General features: G+C 42.7%; 2 protein-coding genes across 2 annotated transcripts; both read right to left on the bottom strand.

Annotated features, from left to right (window-relative positions):
• Positions 1-1,741: 1,741 nt before the first annotated feature.
• On the bottom strand, positions 1,742-11,113 carry LOC124701185 (serine carboxypeptidase-like 14). Its single transcript, XM_047233237.1, has 13 exons — positions 10,948-11,113; positions 10,715-10,860; positions 10,427-10,635; positions 10,224-10,326; positions 10,078-10,115; positions 9,853-9,954; positions 9,595-9,675; positions 9,249-9,401; positions 2,983-3,054; positions 2,758-2,879; positions 2,440-2,553; positions 2,271-2,316; positions 1,742-2,085 (listed from the first exon to the last, which is right to left on the bottom strand). Exons 1-13 carry the CDS (start codon positions 11,109-11,111, stop codon positions 2,002-2,004), a joined length of 1,434 nt encoding a protein of 477 aa, XP_047089193.1. The 5' UTR covers positions 11,112-11,113; the 3' UTR covers positions 1,742-2,001.
• A 6,111-nt stretch (positions 11,114-17,224) lies between these two features.
• Positions 17,225-18,224, bottom strand: LOC124694582 (galactinol synthase 1-like). Its single transcript, XM_047227551.1, has 2 exons — positions 17,502-18,224; positions 17,225-17,416 (listed from the first exon to the last, which is right to left on the bottom strand). The coding sequence occupies exons 1-2, from the start codon at positions 18,222-18,224 to the stop codon at positions 17,225-17,227; spliced, it is 915 nt and encodes a 304-aa protein (XP_047083507.1).
• Between the last annotated feature and the right edge of the window lie 2,249 nt (positions 18,225-20,473).

Below are 20,473 nucleotides of genomic sequence, written 5' to 3'. Positions count from 1 at the left end.
TACTTTCGTGGTGTTCCTGGTGCTGTTAATCTTCTCTGCCTAGCTTCATAGTTCAGTAAATTTGGATGTTAAGCAGTGTCCCTCTTATTGTTGCTGGTCATTTATCAATTCATCATTTACTTGGTTATTTTGGTTTCTTGTGTTACTTTCTGATTTTCCTTTCTTCTTCCAAACAAAGATTCTAAGATTATTCCTACTCTATTTATCAAGCTCATACATTAAAATGCCTCACCATTATGGTGTTGGCAATATTTTAGCATTATCAAGTATTTTTAGTTGTGCATGTGTGCAGGTTTGAAGAGTAGAGATTGAAGACTCTTTAGTGTAAGTTTAGTATAGGTTTACTGTTCATTGTATTCAAATTTGTAATATTCTTTTTTATTCAAATTTGTAATGTCTTGGTTATTAATACAATGTGTTTTTTTATTTTATTCTACAAGTTCTTTACTCTAATATTTGAGTTATATGATAATTTGAATTCAAATTTGAATATAAGATAATAAGATTCAATACTCCAATTTTTGAATTCAAATGACATTGGATGTTATCTTTTCCATGTTTTAACTTTTTCGCTAAATATCAACAAAGATTATCTCGAAACCAAACATTTGCCAAGATGATAACCCTGAATCACCAAGACTCATATAAGGTTCTCGATCACTTTGAGTTTTCGATCTAAGCGGAAAATTTTCCCCCACTTTTTAAGATGTATGAACAAATTCTAACTCTACCCTCACATGTGTCCTAGAAACCTGGGGTGTTAAAATTCCGGCCAGTCACTAGAGAAGAGAGTGGTTAAATTAGCATGATTCGGTGCTCCCCTTGATGTTGCACTCGACCTAGATGCTCAGCATGGCCTAGCGGTTCTCATCGACCCCTCCAGAGACCCCGGGGTGGTCTCAAACGACAACACCGTGATGAGTCCGGCGACATATTGCAGATGGTTGCGAGCGATACAAAGAGATGGAGGAAGAACTAGAGGGTGGCGAAGAACCAGGAGGGCACAGTGGTGCTTCTCGGGGCTTTATAGCTCTAGGCGAGCTCTACAGCTCCGATCCGCTAGCGAGGACGACCGAAATGCAGTGGTTGGGGCATTAGGGTTTTGAGTGCGAATCTTGGCATTCGAAGATAGGGACGAATGCGGACGACTTGGAGAATACTCTAGGATCCGCACGTAATTTTGAGCAGCCCCACACGTCGATAGTGAGGTGGATCTCCCTAGCGATTGGGTTGTGGTGGCTAGTTTTTTGACTGTGGGGAGCCGTTTTATACCGTGCGGTGAAAGAAAATGAACGACTGAGATTTGTTTTGAGGATTGATTCAACCCCTAGGAGCTCAAAACGTTGTGAGGAGCTCGTGAAGTTGCATCATATATACCCCCGGGGAATACAAAAATCTAGGAAATTCCGACAATATTTCCTGGAGCCTCATGAAGCGGAAGCTTGAGCGGGGAGGCGTGTTCGGGCAGTGGCAGTGGAGTGGTGGGGAGCTAGCTGGCCGACGAGCAGTACCCAATTCATTGTCGGTTGCGCAAACCGCCCGACAAAAAGAAGTGGCAAAATTAGAGCTGCTCAGAGGTGGTAATTGCAGTGGAACAATGCACACACCCCCTCTGAAGATACTGAGTCGGTGGAGGTCCATGGAACCAAAAGGCTCATTCGTTGACGATCCGGTCCTTCAAGATTATACACGGGAATGCCGAACCTTTTTTTGAGGAAAAAGGAAACGCTAAGCCTCGACAGGAATATTCAAGTCTCAATCACCAGGTAAACAAAATTTCAATCATGGCGGCTAAAAATAAAATGAACTCTACTTACACCACTTAACAAAAAGCGGTTTATATTATATAGTATACTCCGATCCAAATACGTACCTCTAACACTCAAATGGGTACTACCATCGTACTTTCGGGTATTTACTCTTACAACATTCAGACATATTCAAGTACCACACTCATACACTTGGGTGCTCCAATACCTCTTACATTACTCAGATGCCTCATCAAAGGGGCTCACCGGAAATCCAACGACTGAATATAGCGAGGCCTCTCTCTGGTTGGTACTCCGGCACACTGTGTCCACCACCCTATATTTGAATAAAGTGAGTGCCAGTGAAATCTACTTGCAAAATTTATATTCCACTAGATATAGAATTTTTATGTTTTCATTGTAAATTTATCAAATCAAATGTGAATATCATGCGGGGATATTTTTCTAGATAACACAATTTTTAGGTGTCACAGAAATGATTGTGGAGAGAGATATTATTACCTTCACGGTAGCAAACGTCAGGTTATTTTTGTATGTTATAGTGAATCTGCATATACATTATAATTGAAAATGTAAGTAAAATTATTTGCAGCAGCTAATATTTTCAAATACAAATATAGAAACAAAGAATTGAAGTAATAATCAATGTGCCTTTCATACAAATCCATACCCAGCAGACTGTCCATCAAGATGCCAAGCCCTCCATTCATCCAAAATGGGATAATTGAGTGATCTCACCCAAGATTCTGTACCCAGAAATGGTATAATGGCATCATGGTCTCCACTGTACATGGAAGGTAGATTAGAGGTTGGAAAAATTACATATTTCAGCTTGAAAGTTACCGAATGAAATGAGAGGATATGTTGATCAATTACACTACATATGTATTTCAATACAAATGTCACTTGCAGAGATATTATGAAATGTTTGCAACCTAAAGTACACATTTGTTGTAACATAGAATATTTTGACCTTGATAGTATTTACCTATATACCAAGACACGATAACCTTTTGATGTCATATTACGATGATACTTTAGGCTACTCTCTATGTCCGAAGAATAAGGCATATCATTTTCGTCGCACAACACCCATTCGTCCTTGCTCCCCTATGTTAATGGCATAGAGATGTATAAGTGGTGATTGGACATTTGGTCCAAATAGAATGTATGAAAAAGTATTCTTTGAGGAAAACTTGTGTACTTAGTTTACCTTCTTGATCCCAAGGGATTCCCTAGTGATGTTGTTGTTTGACCAATAATATGAAAGGTATCCACCATAACTCTATACATGGAAAAATAAATCAGACATAATTAACAAGGACACGGCTAGCCAGCATCCGGTGCTGGTTTGTCCATCCCAGCATCCGGGTGCTAGTTTAACTGATTCAGCATCCAACCAAGAAAATACACGTAAGGTAAAGATAAGAAAATACACGTAAGGTAAAAACAATGTTTTGTATAGCATCCGAATAAGAAAAGGGATGTTATACGTAAGGTAAAAAACAGCAGACATCAATGCTGTGACAAACTACTCCAGCTCTTCTGCAAGACAAGTTACTCTAGAATTTCTTCCTTTCTGCAAGACGGACTACTCCATGTCTTCATTCTCTTCCAAAACTCCATGGAATCTAGACTTAACTGAAAAGTGCGAGTAGATCACAAAACAACACACGATCTCCTCCTGCATGAAAACAACTTAGCATCAATCTTAAGGCAACTTTAATATTACCTAAAAAGCAACTTAGTATCAATGTTTAGATAAGTTAAACATTATCAGAAATCAACTTAACAAGGGAGAAATGAGTAAGTTAATTAAAATGGATAATCAACTTATGTCGGCCAGCAGCCACGGCAGGCTTGCGCTAACGATAGGCATTGTGGGCGCCACCACCTCCTCGAGCTAGGCGCCATGGCTTCCTCCACTATGGCGCTGGAGACGGTACTACCTATGCTGCCCAGGATCCACAGCTTCCCGGAGCAACTTAGCAATATCACAAATAAGCACCTTAAGCAAATTGACAAGGCAACTTAATTAGATCAGTGGACAACTTATGCATGCTGCTCGAAAATGAAAATTAAGATAGATTGTAGATAACCCCACAACTTAAGCATACCGGACAAAATAACTTAATTAATTTTTCGTTTCAACTTGAGCATGTTGATAAGGAAACTAACTAAACCAGTGAACAACTTATGCATGTTGCTCAAAAGAAACACATACAAAGATTGCACCAACACCTTGAGACTTAAGAATGCTGGAGGAATCCACATGATTAATTTCAATGCTCAACTTAAGCATGTTGACAAAGCAACGAATCAATCCAGTACATAACTTATGCATGTTGCTTAAAAGGAACACCTAGATACCGATACCCAAAAACTTAAGCATGCTCTAGGAATCAAAAATTATTTCAGCATAGTCAACTTAAGCATAGTAATAAAATAACTTAAATCGCTAAACAACTTATGCATGTTACTTCAAAGAAGCACCTACATAAATTGTACTGATACCCAACAACTTCAGCATGCTCGAGGAATCAACTTAATTTATTTCAGTACACAGTTCTAGCATAGTGATAAACAATTTAATTAAAACGCTAGACAACTTATCCATATAGTTCAAAAAGGAATCAGAAGAACTAAAACTAACCCATATAAGTATTTGTAAATTGCCCAGTTTGTCTATTACACTCAGAACTATTAGGTAGTGGAGAGCAATATACGGAGCTGATCCGCTCTATATTTCATACTCTTGATTCATGAATTCAATGGCTACAGTTTCCCATCACGCAATAGTTAAGAGTTTCATGTAAGTGTCTCTCTTCCTTAAACACGTACCTGCTGGCAAGTTTCCGGACGAGGCCCTCGACGATTCCCTGCTGCTGCATCAACTTCTGGTAAACGGAAGCGAGAATGCTTGTTCGCCTCTTTTGTTATTTTCTGTGTAATCAGATTTCAAGTTTGTGTGCTAGAAAAATAAGTTTCTAATTAAAAAAATTATTAAGCTAAGGAACGCTATTGGTTGTTTAACCAAAAATTAAATGCATGGTGGAAAGAAACTTAGTTAGGTTATGTAAAACAACTTCTCTAGTCTCAGAAAGCAACTTAGACGGATGACAAGAAGCAACTTAATTAAATTGGTATGCTACTTAGGGGAATTTTGGTGTAACTCAAAAACTTAAAGAATGTTGACAAAAAGTAACTTAGGGAGATTATAGGGAAAGTGAGGCATGCTAACAGGCTGAATCATCGACTGTAATCAACTTAGTTTGGATGATAGAACCAACTTAGTCAGACAACAAAAGTAACTTATGCATTTTGTCAAAAGCAACTTAATTAATATAGAAGATGATGGAAGTAAAAAATACCTCGCCCTCGATGGACATTGCACACGTGAAACTAAAAAATACCATGTTACAAAACAAATAAAGGCACATCGAAAGGGTGTGACCAAAACATCACATTGAGATAATGGGAAATTAAAAAACAACTTCCTAAGTACATTGGTAAGCAGTTTGCGATATGTCTGCCTATAATCGAAACGAACACAACAATAGCAAGCAAGCGATAAGCAGCTTAGGATAAATTGGAAAAGCAACTTATGGTAAAGTAAGTAATCAACTTAATTATGATAAAGTGGGAATAAATTTATGCTAAAGTAGCTAATCAACTTAATTCAAAGGGATAAGCAACTTAGGTAAAAGTTTAAAAGCAACTTAAGCCGAAATGGATAATCAACTTAATGAAACAGGATATGCAACTTAGGATAATGTCGGAATAAACTTAAAATAAAGTGACAAAGTAACTTAATTAAATGAGAGAAGCAACTTAGGGTAAAGTGGGAAGAAGGTTAAGATAAAGTGAATCGACCTAACTAAATAGGATAAGCAACTTAGTTTAAAAGTGGGGAGAAACTTAAGCTAAAGAGGCTAATCAATTTAATTAAAAGTGATAGTAAATAAGATAATCTAGAAAACAAGTTAAGCTAAAGACGTTAATCAACTTAATGAAATGAGATGATCAATTTAGGACTTAGTGTAAAGCAACATAAGCTAAAGTCATTGATCAACTTAATGAAACAGGGTACGCAACTTAGGAGAAAAGTGTAAAGCAACTTGATCTGAAGTGGTTAAACAACCTAAGAAACATGATAATCAACTTGGCTTAATCTATATGTCCAGTCAAATTAATGAAACATGATAAGAACTTAGGAGAATCTAGCTATCAACTTAGTTTTAAGCTGAAAAGCAACTTAACTAGGGTAAAAAAGGCAACTTAATTGGGAAAAAGCGACAGTGAATCAAAGCAAAACAATTGCCCCCACACAAAAAGAGCAAATATCATCAAAGTCTCAAGCTCACATTCTTAAAAAAAGGGACAGTGAGAAAGGGACAACAATTTGGTAGCCATTGCTAACTTTCATTGTCGTAGAAACCAATCACATCTAACGCTATATTTCTCACTCAACACAGATGAACACAATAATAGTAAGAATTACTATATAGCTACAGAATGACTAACGCTTCTCCAACGAGCTCAACCCCTGCTCCCTCGCACCCACCCCCTCTCCGCCGACGAAATTACCGCGGGACAGAGAAATGGGGATGGCTCTGGGGAGAGAGAAAGGGGTGTTGCGACCCGTACACAGGTGGGATTTGGTGACTTTGGTCGGAGCCAGATGGTTTCCGTCGGGACGTCGGTCGGGACGCGGCGTGCGATCGCCTCGTCCAGGACGCATGGATGGTCCATAACCGAGTGGTCAGTTGGACAAATAGCATTCACGCACTTTTTAGCACTCGGGACTTGGTAAATCCAGTATGTTACTATTTTTCTAGTAGCATGGTATCGAAACAAACTTAGTTAGAAGATGGCACAACTTAACTATGCTGATAGAAGCAAGCTTAATTTAATTCAGTGGTAAACTAAAAAAAAGATGATGATAAAAAAGGAAACTTAATTAAATCATTTTTACTGCGGCACATTTAGTTGAACTCAAATTCAAGCAAAGTTGGAAAAACAACTCGTTCAAATCAGTATGCAACTGAAAAGGATGTTGCTAAATATCTAAACTAAAGTAGATGTTAAAAATCAATCCAAAAAAATCATGATGTGAAGTCAAGCTTATCTATATGTAGTACACAACTTAACCATGTTGAACAAACAACTCAGTTAAAACAGTATGCAACATAAGCATGTTGAACCATAAAAAGGAAAAAAAACTTATTTATTTTTTATAACCAGCTTAAGCACGATGAACAATCAACTTAATGAAAATCAATATCAATTTAACCATTTAGTCAAAAAACAACAAATTAAAATTGACCACCTAACTTGCTAAAACCCCTGAGTTATGCAACACTAATGACTGTGCCAATAAACCGTGCTCCTATTTCCCTTTGCTATGCATATATCAGCCAAGCATCGTCGTGAAATTGAATTGCCTATGGTACCTATAACTCTACAAAAACATAGGGATCTGCGAAAAGGTATGTCTGTGTTCCAGCACATTAACCCAAATTCTGCACGTGAAGTGCAATCCAGTTTGTCAGAAAACGAAATTATACAGATAAAAGAGGCACTGAATTATCAGAAAAAATTCAGAAAAGAGAATACTTGTCAGAATTCACATTACAGTAACATCACATCTGAGTGCTTGTTCCTTTATCTCTAAATACACGGCGGCGGGAGGAGCGCCTAAGTTCCAGTGAAAGGAGACAGTGGCGTGGAGACTCAGGAAACTCTGACACAAATGTTCTCAGCTTTCACAATAAATAAAATAAATATCTACAAAAAAAGCATCTAATAGGCAACCAATGCTACCAATTCAGTTCTATAATGCATCAACAGAAGCATCTAATAGGCAACCAATAGCAATTATTTGCCTGCATTAAGAAAAACATGTGATAACATGTTAGGTAACAAAGTTCATGCAAGATTTGGGCAAGGGAAAGCAAATTAAATCCTCAGCCGTAACACTACACAAAGCAGTTTTTATTCAGGTTTGAACATAAACAGTTGTTGGGCACAGATGCAAGACATCTGCATCGTCATGTGCCTCTCACAGGAGGTCCATTCCATCATAGTCTTGCATTACACAAGACCAGATTTAGCTCGCACATAATCACTCCCATAGGCAGCACCCCAACCCTTTCTTGCATCTGCATAGCAAAATGACATGATGGGGGTGGACTTGCGATGCTAGATGGACGTTCACCACTGACCACTATACTATCAAAAGGTTCAACCACGAGATTAATTAACCACAAGATGGGCGCCATGAGATCCATATGCCATTGATTACTAATTTGTTCAGAGAAATCGGCAGCAAGAGATAGAGGACAAAAATAGAGCGGGGGTGGAACCGGGAGATGAATCCCCACATCCTCAGAACAAAAAATGTGCATGGATTGCATTTCCACATTACGAATCGCACGTTATTGGGGGATTTGTGCATAGACAATTACCTGAGGTACTCGATGTAGACACCTCCGACACGGATCTTCGTCTCCGACGACCCTGCCCTCGCCCCACAACCTTACCCTTGGGCCATGAGCTCGCTGCCCTCGTGCGCAGCTTGATCTCCGCCGAATATCTCGCCGCACGTCAGCCCGGCTCGCTCGAAGACGAAGATCTCGCCGCACTACCTCGCGGCTCGCCCTCTGCCGACGAGCTCGTCGCCCCCTCGCGGATGCTCGCCTCCCGCCAACGAGCTCATCGCCCTCTCGCTCGCGCTCGCCCTCCGGCCACGAGCTGTGCGTCCTGAGGCGCCTGCTCGCTCGGCGGCGACGAGATCACCGCCCCATTCGACGGAACCCTAAATCCCAGGGTGGAAATGGGGAACGCCTCGGGAGAGAAGGGTGCGCTGCTCGGTGCCACGTAGGACCACGTGGGGATATGTCGGGAGCCAATTCCAGGTGTAATCTGGTCGGAACTCTCCTCCGACGCGGCGCGCGATCGAGCATACCATCCAGCATCGGACGGCTCAAAAGCGAGTGCTCGTTGTGTCAATCAGCATCCAAGCGCTTTTTAGCACTTGGGAATTAACAAACATCATATTTATTTGCAAGGCATATCAACATATTAGGTAATCTATATTTTCCGTACTGGATCTGTTCCCGTATGTAAGGTGTTTTAGATTTCATTGAGAAGAGGATTACCAAGAATTACTACTGTAATATTTGGTTTAAATAACAATTATCAGGTAGTGTTTTGGAAAATGGCATACTAACAAGGTAATTCTTTGTCAGTCTTGTCTTAAGGAAAACTAATACGTCCTACAAATTGGGACGGAGGGAGTTTGTATGGAGAAATATACAATAGAAAAAGAAAATTGAAACTGTAGAAACTCACACAGAAAACAGTAACACTCGGACACACTAATTTGCTGGATCATCTTTTTTCCTAAACTCCCCTCTTCTTATTTATTGTACACGGATATCAATTTTTCATCAGTGGAGTAAATTAAGATGAACTTACTTGACAATCCAACGGAGGGCAAGTTGGTTGATGTTTTAGTACTCCAGTTTCCTCCGTCAAGATCTTTCTTTCTATGATCGGGTCAATTGGTCCAGAAGGCACACTATCACACTTTTTGTACAAAATGTGTGCATGTTCAATTTGGCCAAACAGCTGTGGGGGAATATCAATTAGTTAGTTTGGTAGCAATATCACATATTCAGATGTGAATGAGAATTATGTATAAATTAATTGATTTTTTAGAGCAAGTCAAGGCAATGGCGAATTCGAAACCATATCGGTCATCTTTCACCGAATTTTATTCACAAATGTTTACAGGGGGAAGTCCAAGTAGTTGTATCCTTACATCGTCAAACCTTTCCAAATCTCGAGCGCAAAGCGCGTTCGTGGGGTTGGTATAATGCCCTTGACAGTTCTCCATTATCGACTTAAGAACATTCACATGAAATCAAATGGACACGGGATTAACGAACAAAAACCTGGTATTTTTCCAAGCGATCCACCCCTCAGGGGAATCGATAACAAAAACCTGGTATAGGGAAATATATACGTAGTAGGTATATAGGCGATAGAGTACGAGCTGGAGTTGTGCCTAAGTAATCACCTCGTATAGTTGATCTGAAATTACTGCAACTCCATGCAGATATGGCACTTTCCATTCATAGAAATTGCCTTCACTTATACCCGGATTGCCTACCAGATAACCCTGACAATATTTTGATCGTAACACGAGTAGTGGTCACATCAATTAATGTTTTATCTGTTGAGCTGTTTGCAACGTCAATACGAATGACTGAATTGGATAGTTGTGTGAATGCTGCGTAGGTACCTTCAGATTAACTGTTGGCGTCATTCCAGCTTCAATATCTGAAAAGAAAACATTGTGTTGAAGTATGAATAGACAGGAGTAATGACGCCAACATCACCTTCCATGAGTCAATATACTAGCAATAATTGACGATATGATGGCTCCACCTTCTGAGATCTTCTGCGCGATGAATGGGACGAATTTTCCCGCATGCGAGGCTCCTCCGACATAAAAAGGATTTGCGAGGTAATCTGGATGCTCTGTGAACCACTGACCCAAAACAAAACAAAAAAAATGGAACTGCAAATCGATCACAGCTATATACTATCTTCTGTAGTAGTAGTAGTATGAGAACTAAGCCTAACGTTACCTTGGTGAGGAACGTTTTAACCTGCAGTGAAGAAGAGACCTCTCCAACATCATATCCTTTGGGGTTTTGGGAGAATGAAAACCCGGCTCCGACCGGCGAATCGAGGAACAGAACGCTGGCAGCCTTAGTCCAGGAGTAGGGATGGTGGTGAAGGCGCGGCGCGGTGGCCGTCGTCCCATTGTAAGGCTCGATGACGAACCTCAACGGACCTGCATATGCAGAGGAAGCAAACGGGTGTGACGATCGGCCTGCCGGAAGCTTGGGGTTGGGGATAATTGAACTGCTGACCCAGCTGTAACAGCAACGCCTGGAGCACGGTGCAGCGGTCGCCGCCGGGGAGCCAGAGTAGGAGCGGGTCGCGCCGTGGGTCGCCCTCCGACTCGATGAAGTAGTAGAAGAGCTCGCCGCCGTTCTCCTCGTCCACGGTCACGTACCTGCCACAAGCAGGAGCTGGTGAGCGGCCGCGAACGGCGGGATCGATCAACGAAGTTAGATGCGTGCGTGGCGTAGGTGGTACGTACCCAGTTTCCAGGCGGAACGGGAGCGCGCCGTCGAACCCTGGAAGGCTGTCGATGAGCGTCGGAGGCGCGTCCACGGCGGAGCGGCATGTGGCCAGACCGGAGAAGAAGCATATGAGGAAGAAGAGCAGCCGCCGGGGCCGAGGGGCCTGCAGTTGCACCTCCATGATTAATAATTAGCTAATTTCTCGAGACTGGAAGAACACATGCACGACACTAATATCTGGTGCAGCTAGCTACGTGGGCGGCGAGGTGGCGGTGGGTGGCACTACTGGTGGCTTGGTGGCTGCTCTAGCGACCACTAGCCAGATCCAAAGGTCCATTTATTTCCCTCTCTTGTTGGTTCTCTTCCCCACCAGTGTTGGTCGCCGGCTCTGCTCGTTGGAGTCGGGGACGGCTTGGGGGTGGTGGTGTGAGAATGGGACAGGGAGAAATCCCTGGCTAGCTAGACCCTCCATGGCAGTGGCGACGCCCCTTGGCGCCAGGCACTGCTGCTGAGGTCCCGTTTCTCCTCACCCGGCCATGCTCCCGGGTGAAAACCTACAATCCTGGATTGGGCGACGACGGCGCCATGTGTGTCGCTTCCTCCTTGAGGGCGTCGCTTCCGACGGTTCGGCGTCCTTCGAGCCAGGACGAGAGGGAAGGGATCTCTCTTCTGTGATGTAGACGATGATACCCCTCAAGGCAGCATGTGGATCTCTCAAACCTGTGCGGCTTCCTCCTTGGTGGCTTCGTGAGGAGGCTTTGACATCAACAAGTTGTGCTTTGTGTTTATCTTGTGCTTTTGGTGTTTGTTGTGTTGTAATGTGGTTAGCACCCTATACCAAAACTTGGCCATTTGGGGCTTTATTACTTTAAAACTGGGCACTTCTGCCTTATGTGAACAAAAAAAAGATAGAGCCTGCACGGTCAACATAAGCTGCATAGATCCAAGTCTCGACAGTTGTTATAAATCGAAGAGAGTAGAAAAGGCAAAAAAAAAACCTTGTACTGAAGTCCTCTTGACTATTAATGTTGATGATGTTGAAATTAATTTGTTTGCTCACATTTTTGGTTGTAAGATGGGTGAATTCCCTTTTACTTACCTTGGGGGTCCCTTTGCATTTCTCGAAGGTAAGAAAAGAGGGTTTGCAGCCAATACTTGACAAAATTATTAAGAGTATTGTTGGATGGATGGGTAAGCTGTTATCATATAGAAGAAGTTTGGTGCTTTTGCAAGTGTGCATTGCCAGTATTCCCATGTATTTGCTTTCGTTCCTAAAATTTCCTAAATGGGCAATTGCTGCTATTAATTCCCAAATGTCACATTTCTTCTGGTATAATTGGCGAGTCCCATAAATATCACCTTGTTAATTTGGATTATATTAGTAGGGAAAAAGGAATATGGTGGTTTAGGATTTAAAAATATGATGGATTTTAATCTCTGCCTTTTGTCTTCCTGGATCAAGAGATACCATATGTGATACTCTTTCGTCCATCATTAAGGATCGTTACAACTTATAGACCAAACAATCCCTAAAGGAGATACAACTTGATTAAAGCTCAAGATTACATAGTAAATCTTAAGGGACACTTACACCTGTCGGTATTCGCTGCATCGGTTGCATCTTGATGGGGGAGAGCTTTCAGACGCCGCTATTGTTGACCGTGGGTTGCTTGCTGCCGGCAAGTTGAGAACCGGACTGCCAAACTCCTAAGAGACATTCTAATAACTATTTTCCGCTGCGGGCTATTGGCTATGCACGTGTAATCCCAAGAGTTGAGGGAAGCTTGAGGTGTACATGTTGGTACCTTGCACCTATTTTGAGCTCCCGGGCGCGGTCCCTGGGGGCATGTACCATCTGAAACGGTCCTTGGGCCATATTATCCATTTCATTTGGTGGCATGTGAAGGTTTTAGTGGCCCAACTGAGATATTGGTTGCATACTATGATTCCTTCTGTACATGGTAATCTTACCTCTGACCTCTCATTTACGACGAGTAGCCCCGCGCCGCCGTCCATGAAGTTGAGTACAAGGCCTACCACGCCGGCGCATGGAAAGCCAAACATGTCGCCGTCCACAGTGGCCACGGCGGTTACATTTCCTATATGCATGACAAGGCTTAATACGACACCCCAAAGCTTCCAGCGTGTCACAACAAGGTGGAGATGAAGCTAGCTACACCTACATGGCACTCGATCGGGCTACTGATCGTAGGGAGAACATGTGTCGGGGATTACCATCATTATCTAACCACCACTACTAATACCAATATAATAAGATACTAGCCACTTCGATTAGCTGGCTATCAATCTATCACAGTTCCCTCCCTCTAAAGATTACTGCCATTGCTTCACTTCAACATCTCTGTATTTCTCCTCTTCCTTTGATTGGCTGGAAACTATGAGTCTTTGAGAGATACAAGAGGCTGGAGAGAGGTCCAACGGTCACAAGGTCCATTTCCTTCATCAACTAGATGATCAAGAGACAAGTAAGAAATTAACCAACACAAGTTATAGTAAAGGCATAAACTGGCACACATAAAAGTTACAATATATATATTGGCAAGGTGCAGATTGTTTACGATCACCGATACAAAAAAAACTTACAACATATGAGTTCTGCGAAATGGCGAGGTGAAATTACTCCTTGAAGAATTTTTTGAATGCGAAACCATGTGTGATGAGTTTGACGAAACTAGGTCAAAAGGTCTCGAAACATAAACACGGAATCGACGAGTTACATCTAAGAAAACTCAAAACCAATAGTCAAAATGTAATCATATCATCGGCCGCTCCTTTTTTTATATAGAGGTTATTTTGAATTGAATCGATGTTGTGTTAATTAGAAGGGAGTAGGTGAAGAAGAATAACTGAGAGTTAGCAACACTAATCCCCGTGCAAAGTTGCACTGCTAGAGCGAAAAACAGACATGCAAGAGAATTACACCCAGCTTCTGTAACTATGCACTACCCTAATAATAATACAGATGCATCCAACTAAAAAATAAAAAGAAAACTAAGAAACAAAAAGTCCCGCTACGGTGTTCTAGCCGTAGCAACAACAATACATCCACCACCATGACAACATCTGAACTCCTCCAGATTCTCCAAAAAGCGACGCCTCTAAGAAGAAAATAATGCACAAACACTGTCACCGCTCGATCAAAAGATTTTAGGTTTTCACCCTGAAAGTAGTTCCCGCTCTCGAAACAATGCCTTCAACAAGGGTTATCTGTTTTATGTATTCTGGAAACTTCGATGATCATGTGGGGAACTGTGTTCATGTTGATGTGTCCCTGTTTTTATATAAGCTGGATAAGATTGGGTCAGTGCACCGTACCATGCATGTATAGTGTGCACATGCTACTAGGATCGCTCATGTGGGGGCGTTAGTGTCGTGGACGACGACGACGACGGCTATGTCTGCCGCTCGTCGGCGGGCGTTGGCTGTGGCTGGCCCGGCCCGTGCGACCTATGAGATCTCGACATGTCCAAGAGGAAAAGCAGCGTACATGCATGGGATCGAGCCGTCCCAATCCTCGACAAGGCGGCACAGTTTTGGCCTCTTTACTCGAGTATTCTACGGCGGTGTCGAAAGCGATTGGGCACGCTCGCGGATCAAATCTAGACAGCCTAGCTATTCATGTCACCGGATAAGTCGCGTGTCCTGTTGCTACGAGACTATATATATGAGGAAGGACGAACGTCAATACTCCACGGATATGAATTCAGGGGCATATGTAGTCGTTCTAGGACTCTAGGTAGCAATTCTCCGTTTCCCCCTTACAAAAAGAAGGTGCACGCTAATTTGTTGCATAGTATTTTTGGATATAAAGAGTAAGGAGGCTCCTAGCGCTTGATCGAACATTTTCTTTGAAATTCTATCCACTTGCCCCCTCCTTCATTGTTTATGGGGGTTTTTAAACTAGGATTTTTTCTTACAAAGGGAATGGAAAAATGCAACTACAAAAAAAAAAAAAATTTGGCATATATACATGTGCAATTACAGATCCATATGCAATTGTGTGTCCACGAGCAAAATTATGCGTAGATTTTTCTCTTGGTTCGTAGAGTTACACATACATGCGACGATACCTTCGAAGTTCGAACACACACATGTAATAAGAAAAACTCCATTTGTCTCATGAAAGTTGTTTTAGATCATCTAGATACATCTAAATTTTGATAAATTTCAGACAAATTTCGTAAGACGGAGAGAATACATACTTTTTTTTGCATATATGCAATTACACATATATGTACACACAAATAATGGCAAGAATTTTAAATCGCACACATATGCGTAATTGTGCATCTACATGCAATTGTGATAAAAAAAGGTATATGTTTCCAATTGCACACAAATAAGCAATTGCACACAAGAGAAAATTATAACAGTTGCAATTACAAAAGGATGAAAAATTGGATGGTAGAAGAATTTAGAAAACACAAAAACACCATAGCTAAAAATGGGCCCAACCAAAACGCAGGGAAAAAATATAATATGAACACCAAAAAAAGGCCAGCATAAACCCAAAAATAGCAAAAGAAACTAATAGACAAACATGAGCTGACTCTTATTGTTTAAAGAAGGAAAAAAATTAGGATCATTTGATCAAACACTGAAGTATTTCTTGCTTGATCGATAGGTAGCAACTGCATAGAACTAAACTCCAATGAGATAGAACAACGGTAAAAATATTTTGATTTTTTAGTTGAAAATCGAGATGCAACTGAGATTTTCTTTAGTATTAATTATGGCTGCAACTAGAATTTTGAAATTGCAAGCAAGTTGTAGCAAAACAAAAGGTTCACGCAGTACAAGAGATATTCACACCTACCAACCTATGGTTAGATAATTCGGAGGGCAGTGATATCCTCACCTCACCTTGGTTGAAACCATAGATTTGTCACTTTGGTGTCTTATAAAGGTGAGATATTATTTAATGGGAGATGACATTTCCGTCGATAGCGAGTCATCTGTGGTGACTTCGTCGATCTCAAGACCCGTAGGATGAGTTTATTGGACTCAGTTTTTCGAAGGTGCTTATAAGGTTATGGTGTGCATGCCTACATTCATAAGGATGGGTAGGTACGATTTATGAGCATATGCATCTACTATGTCCTAAACAAAACAAATCGATGGTAAAAAATTGTATAGATGCCACATAATTAAATTTTTTTCGAGGTGGACAGGGGGGGATCCCCACGGTTCGTTATTCATTCCCGAAAGTGGCCAAGCAGCCGGTCCATGTACAAAGGTGAGATATAAGGGGGGGAGAGAGTATCAAGCAACAAATCTAGCAAGAAGGAAGGACCGCACGCCGTCGAGTGGCGCACGATCAGCAAGGCGAAGCCGCCATCTTCAAAGGGCAAGGTCGTCACACACCCTCCGGAGAGTCGAGGTGGTGGAGTGGGTCACCATGTTGAAGACAAGGTCGTTGCGGGACTTCCAAATGGACCAGAGGATCGCCGCCATCCCGAACTGCCAAGCTCCGGGGGGTTACTGCGCAAGTGCCGGAAGGTCCCAAATGGAGCAGCTTCCCACCGGGATTGGGACATCCAACCGGGTACAAATTGCCGCAGACATGGGGTAGTCGAAGAACAGGTGCCTCCCAGTCTCGGGGGAGGTGCAGGCGGCACACACATCGGAGGGGGCACAACTCTTGTAGAAGAGGTTCGCCCGCGTGCTCAGGCGGTCGATGTCGACGAGGTACGTGAAGATCTTGACCTTGGTAGGGATCCGGAGGGACCAGGTCAAGCGAGCCCCAGTGTCGACGGGGCGCGCCGGCGTGAGGGCGCGGTAAGCCTCACGCGAGGAGAAGCTGGGGCTCGAGGGAGAGTCGATGGCGCGGAGGTCGATCAGGCCCCCCTCGAAGCGAGGTGCTGTCGATCAAGCGACGAACCACAAGGAGCTCGGACACCGCTGCCTATGATATGCGTATGTATTTACAGACTTCTTGCGAACCCTAAAAAAACACACACATCACAATTACAGATCGTTCGACAGTACAAAAACCAAGGAAAAAAATAGCGCGCTATAACAAAATAGCGTCGGCCAAAAAATACGCGCTAATAGCGCGTTATAGCACGCTATAGCGCCGAAATGATGTAGCGTGGCATGTCCAGAAACGCTATAGCATGCTATTAGCGTCGAAATAGCGCGCTATTTTTTTCCATGACAAAAACAGGTACTCCTACCGCTACTCGTCATCATTCATGGGATTATGGTACCTCGTGTTGAGCGCCAGTTACCAACCACCGAACGTGCACGCCCAGCCCACGCCAGCCGGCGAGCCTACGCCGCGGCGGGCGCGGGGAAATGCTTGACGGTGCCGGCCTCAGTCAGAGCAACTCCCAGAGGGTGGCCGGCGGTGTTGTAGTCGAGGCTCTCGTCGTTGTAGATGTTCCACCACTTCTTGACGAGCATCTCGACGTCCTCCCTGTCCATGTTTGGCTCCTCCCCGGTGAACCTCCACGGCTTCGAACCCTGCATATGCATGGCAAGGAAACATTAATTCGTTGATTGTAATTTCAAGAAGACAAGGACGGCCGGCGGTGTACCGCGTACGTACCTGGGCGCAGTAGTGCACGACCTTGGCCTTGCCGAGGTCGACGCTCTCGGGGTGCCTCCAGAGCATGGCCAGCAGCAGGTTGTACGCCGGCGGGATGGGCTTGTACACGTTCCTGAAGAACGTGTTGAGGAAGTCCTGCTCGGCGAACGCGGTCGGTTCGGTGACGGCGAGCTTGTCGAGGAGGGCCTCGGCGGTGGCGAGGCTGGGCTCGTGCACGAACACGCCGGCGTTGAAGTAGAGCGGCGGCGGCTCCGGCCAGAACGCGACCCTGTCCCGGCACTGCTCGCTCCAGGTCCCCTCGCAGAAGCAGTCCCTGACGGCGTACAGGTGGCCCGGCTCCAGGTCGAACAGGTGGTCGATGTTCTCGTACACCTGGACGTCGGCGTCCAGGTACACCATCCTGTCGTACTCGACGAGCTCCCAGATGCGGAGCTTGGAGTAGTTGATGACGTAGTACGCCCAGGCGAACTTGGTGCGGCTCTCCGGGGGGTACACGGGCTGGACATCGCGGACGAGGCAGCCCTGGTCGAGCAGGGCCCGGCGGTGGGCCTCGGGGACGTCGGGGAGCACGGCCACCACTAGGGGGTATGCTGAGTTGACGGCGCGGAGGCCCTTGGCGAGGCCCACGACGCCCTTCCAGTAGTCGCCGGAGCCGGCCAGGAACGTGACGTACGCCGCCCTGATCTCCTTCGCCGCAACGCCCTGCTTGACCATCGGAACCATTACTCGCTGGATTGTGCTCCTTATTGCTTGCAACCTAGTACTAGTACAATAGAATGGATGACTTTTGCCCGTCTGATGGATTGGATTTTCCTGGCGCAGCTGGGCTTATGTAGGCGCTGGGTATGTGTAGGGAAGACTCAGTGTCAAATGTTGGACTCGGCGAAATGTTCGGAGGAGCATCCGATGGCGATCGGTGGAACCAAATGTGTGCTCATATATACGGTGGAGGAGGCATTGCGGACGACGGCTGGGTGAAGTACTCCCTCCCCCCCCGGTCCCTCTAATAATATGTGTTGGGTTTTTATCATTCCCGCCACTATGATCAACTTGAATCTTAATTTTTCCATTTGATCGATCAGTTTTAGCATTCTATCATCTCCATTTAGTATATAATCAATTTTGCCACTATGATCAACTCGAATCTTAGTTTTTCGATTGAGACATCAATTTTTCCATGGCTCCGTTATAACACTCATCGGTTTTGCCATTCCGCCATCTTCGCCATTAGTTTATAACCAGTTTGTTCCAGGTTCTCCAAATATTTCTATTTATTTTATGTTTGACTGATTGATTGGACCTACATGTCATCACTTTTAACAAATCCAAAGTAGTACTTCACCATGCCATGGTGTCTCCAGTTGCCCACAAAATGTCACACCACAGTGTCTCTAGTTTCCCGTAAAATGCCACACCGACATCAGCGTGAAGCGGGAGATGAGCCAATTGAAGAAGTAACCCATCACTCCTTAGTTGTTGCAAGGGCTTCCTCGAGATTTTTCTTGCAACACTCCCTTGAATTGTTATCACAATTTGTGTCATATCATTAGTCAGTACCTTACGAGGGTAGAAATAGATATTGTAGCATTCTCATTGGTGGTCTCTTGCTCGTCAAATTCAGACTAAATTAATCCATGCATACGAACACAAATAGTTTGTATAGCAAGTGTAGAAATTTGTGGAGACGTGTCTTTGTAGCAAGAACATTATCCGGCTCTTTGCTGGTAATTCTAAATGTTGAATGCTTGCCATGTTGATACATTAACTGCATTCCCATTTGCCTCCACTTTTAAAATGGAAAAAGTGATTAAAGACTAACAATGGAGATGATGAAATTGCAAAACATGAGGTTGTAACTAAGAGCAATGGCAAGATTGAGGATTCCATCGGTCAAATGGCAAATTTGAGATTCACGTTGGTCATAGTGGCAGGAATGATAAAACCCTAATATGTTATCCCCTCCATTTCATATTATTTTCGTTTCATATTTATTATCGTAGTTCAGATGTATTTAAATATTTATACATTAAATTAAATGTAATTTAAATCAGCAATGTTCATAGGGAACACAGAGAGTAGATGCTCCCTCTGTTCTAAATTAGACGTTGTATCTAGACAAACCTGCAACAAGCAATTGAAGACACATGGGGTATAATTTTTAGTCAAAGTTAATTTTAAAAAAGTTTGCACAATTATATACAAAAGGTATCAACATTTCTTATATCAAAGCTATATTAAGAGAACAACCATGACATATTTTCATGATATATGTATTTTACCACATGTGTTTCCAAATAAGTATAACAACTTTGTCTAGATAAAAATGTATCTAGACACATTTTTATTGTAGATACATCTACATCTAGATAAGTTGCGACAGTTATTTAGGATGGAGGAAATATATTGCAAGTATATAAATGTTTTTCTTCATAAATAGTCAAACACTATAAAGTTTGACTATGACCAAAATTATATGTAACATATTTTCAAAATGAGTTTGTTCACTGAAACATGAAATAGGGCTAGCTGGAGGTGAAAATATATCAGAAAACTAACATCAGTGGAGAGGTCATGGATAAAGTGGAAGATTTTAAGGGCAAAGACTAGAAGATTCATGGTTTGACAAAGATACAAGGAAAAAAAGACGGCAAAAAACATATCATCAACACAACAAGAATCATTAATAGGTTTGCGGGAGGTTGTTATTTATTTACCATGTCCTATAAAATGTTATAACACCAATATAAAACTTTATAATATGTGATGGATGGAGTAGTACATAAAGTTGGACTATGACCAAAAAATATATGCAACACATTTTGAAAAGGAGCGAGTAATGTGTGAAAGGGACCAATAGGAGAGGGCTAGCTAGAAGTGAAAAGATATCATAAAACTGGCATGAAGCGGGGATGACAGGGATAAGTAGAAGCTTTCAAGCACAAAGACCAGAAGATTGACGCTTGACAAGGATA

Source organism: Lolium rigidum, chromosome 3, assembly GCF_022539505.1.
Source record: "Lolium rigidum isolate FL_2022 chromosome 3, APGP_CSIRO_Lrig_0.1, whole genome shotgun sequence".
NCBI lineage: Eukaryota > Viridiplantae > Streptophyta > Magnoliopsida > Poales > Poaceae > Lolium > Lolium rigidum.
Note: the sequence above shows the minus strand (reverse complement) of the source record. Positions and strands in the feature narration are given on the sequence as shown.

Coding starts and splice junctions, on each gene's coding strand:
- LOC124701185 (XM_047233237.1), bottom strand. CDS start 11,111: ATGGAGGTGCAACTGCAGGCCCCTCGGCCCCGGCGGCTGCTCTTCTTC. Junction 10,861..10,947: donor CCGTTCCGCCTGGAAACTGG/GTACGTACCACC, acceptor TGCTTGTGGCAG/GTACGTGACCGTGGACGAGG. Junction 10,327..10,426: donor TTAAAACGTTCCTCACCAAG/GTAACGTTAGGC, acceptor GTTTTGGGTCAG/TGGTTCACAGAGCATCCAGA.
- LOC124694582 (XM_047227551.1), bottom strand. CDS start 18,224: ATGGTTCCGATGGTCAAGCAGGGCGTTGCGGCGAAGGAGATCAGGGCG. Junction 17,417..17,501: donor TCGTGCACTACTGCGCCCAG/GTACGTACGCGG, acceptor ATGCATATGCAG/GGTTCGAAGCCGTGGAGGTT.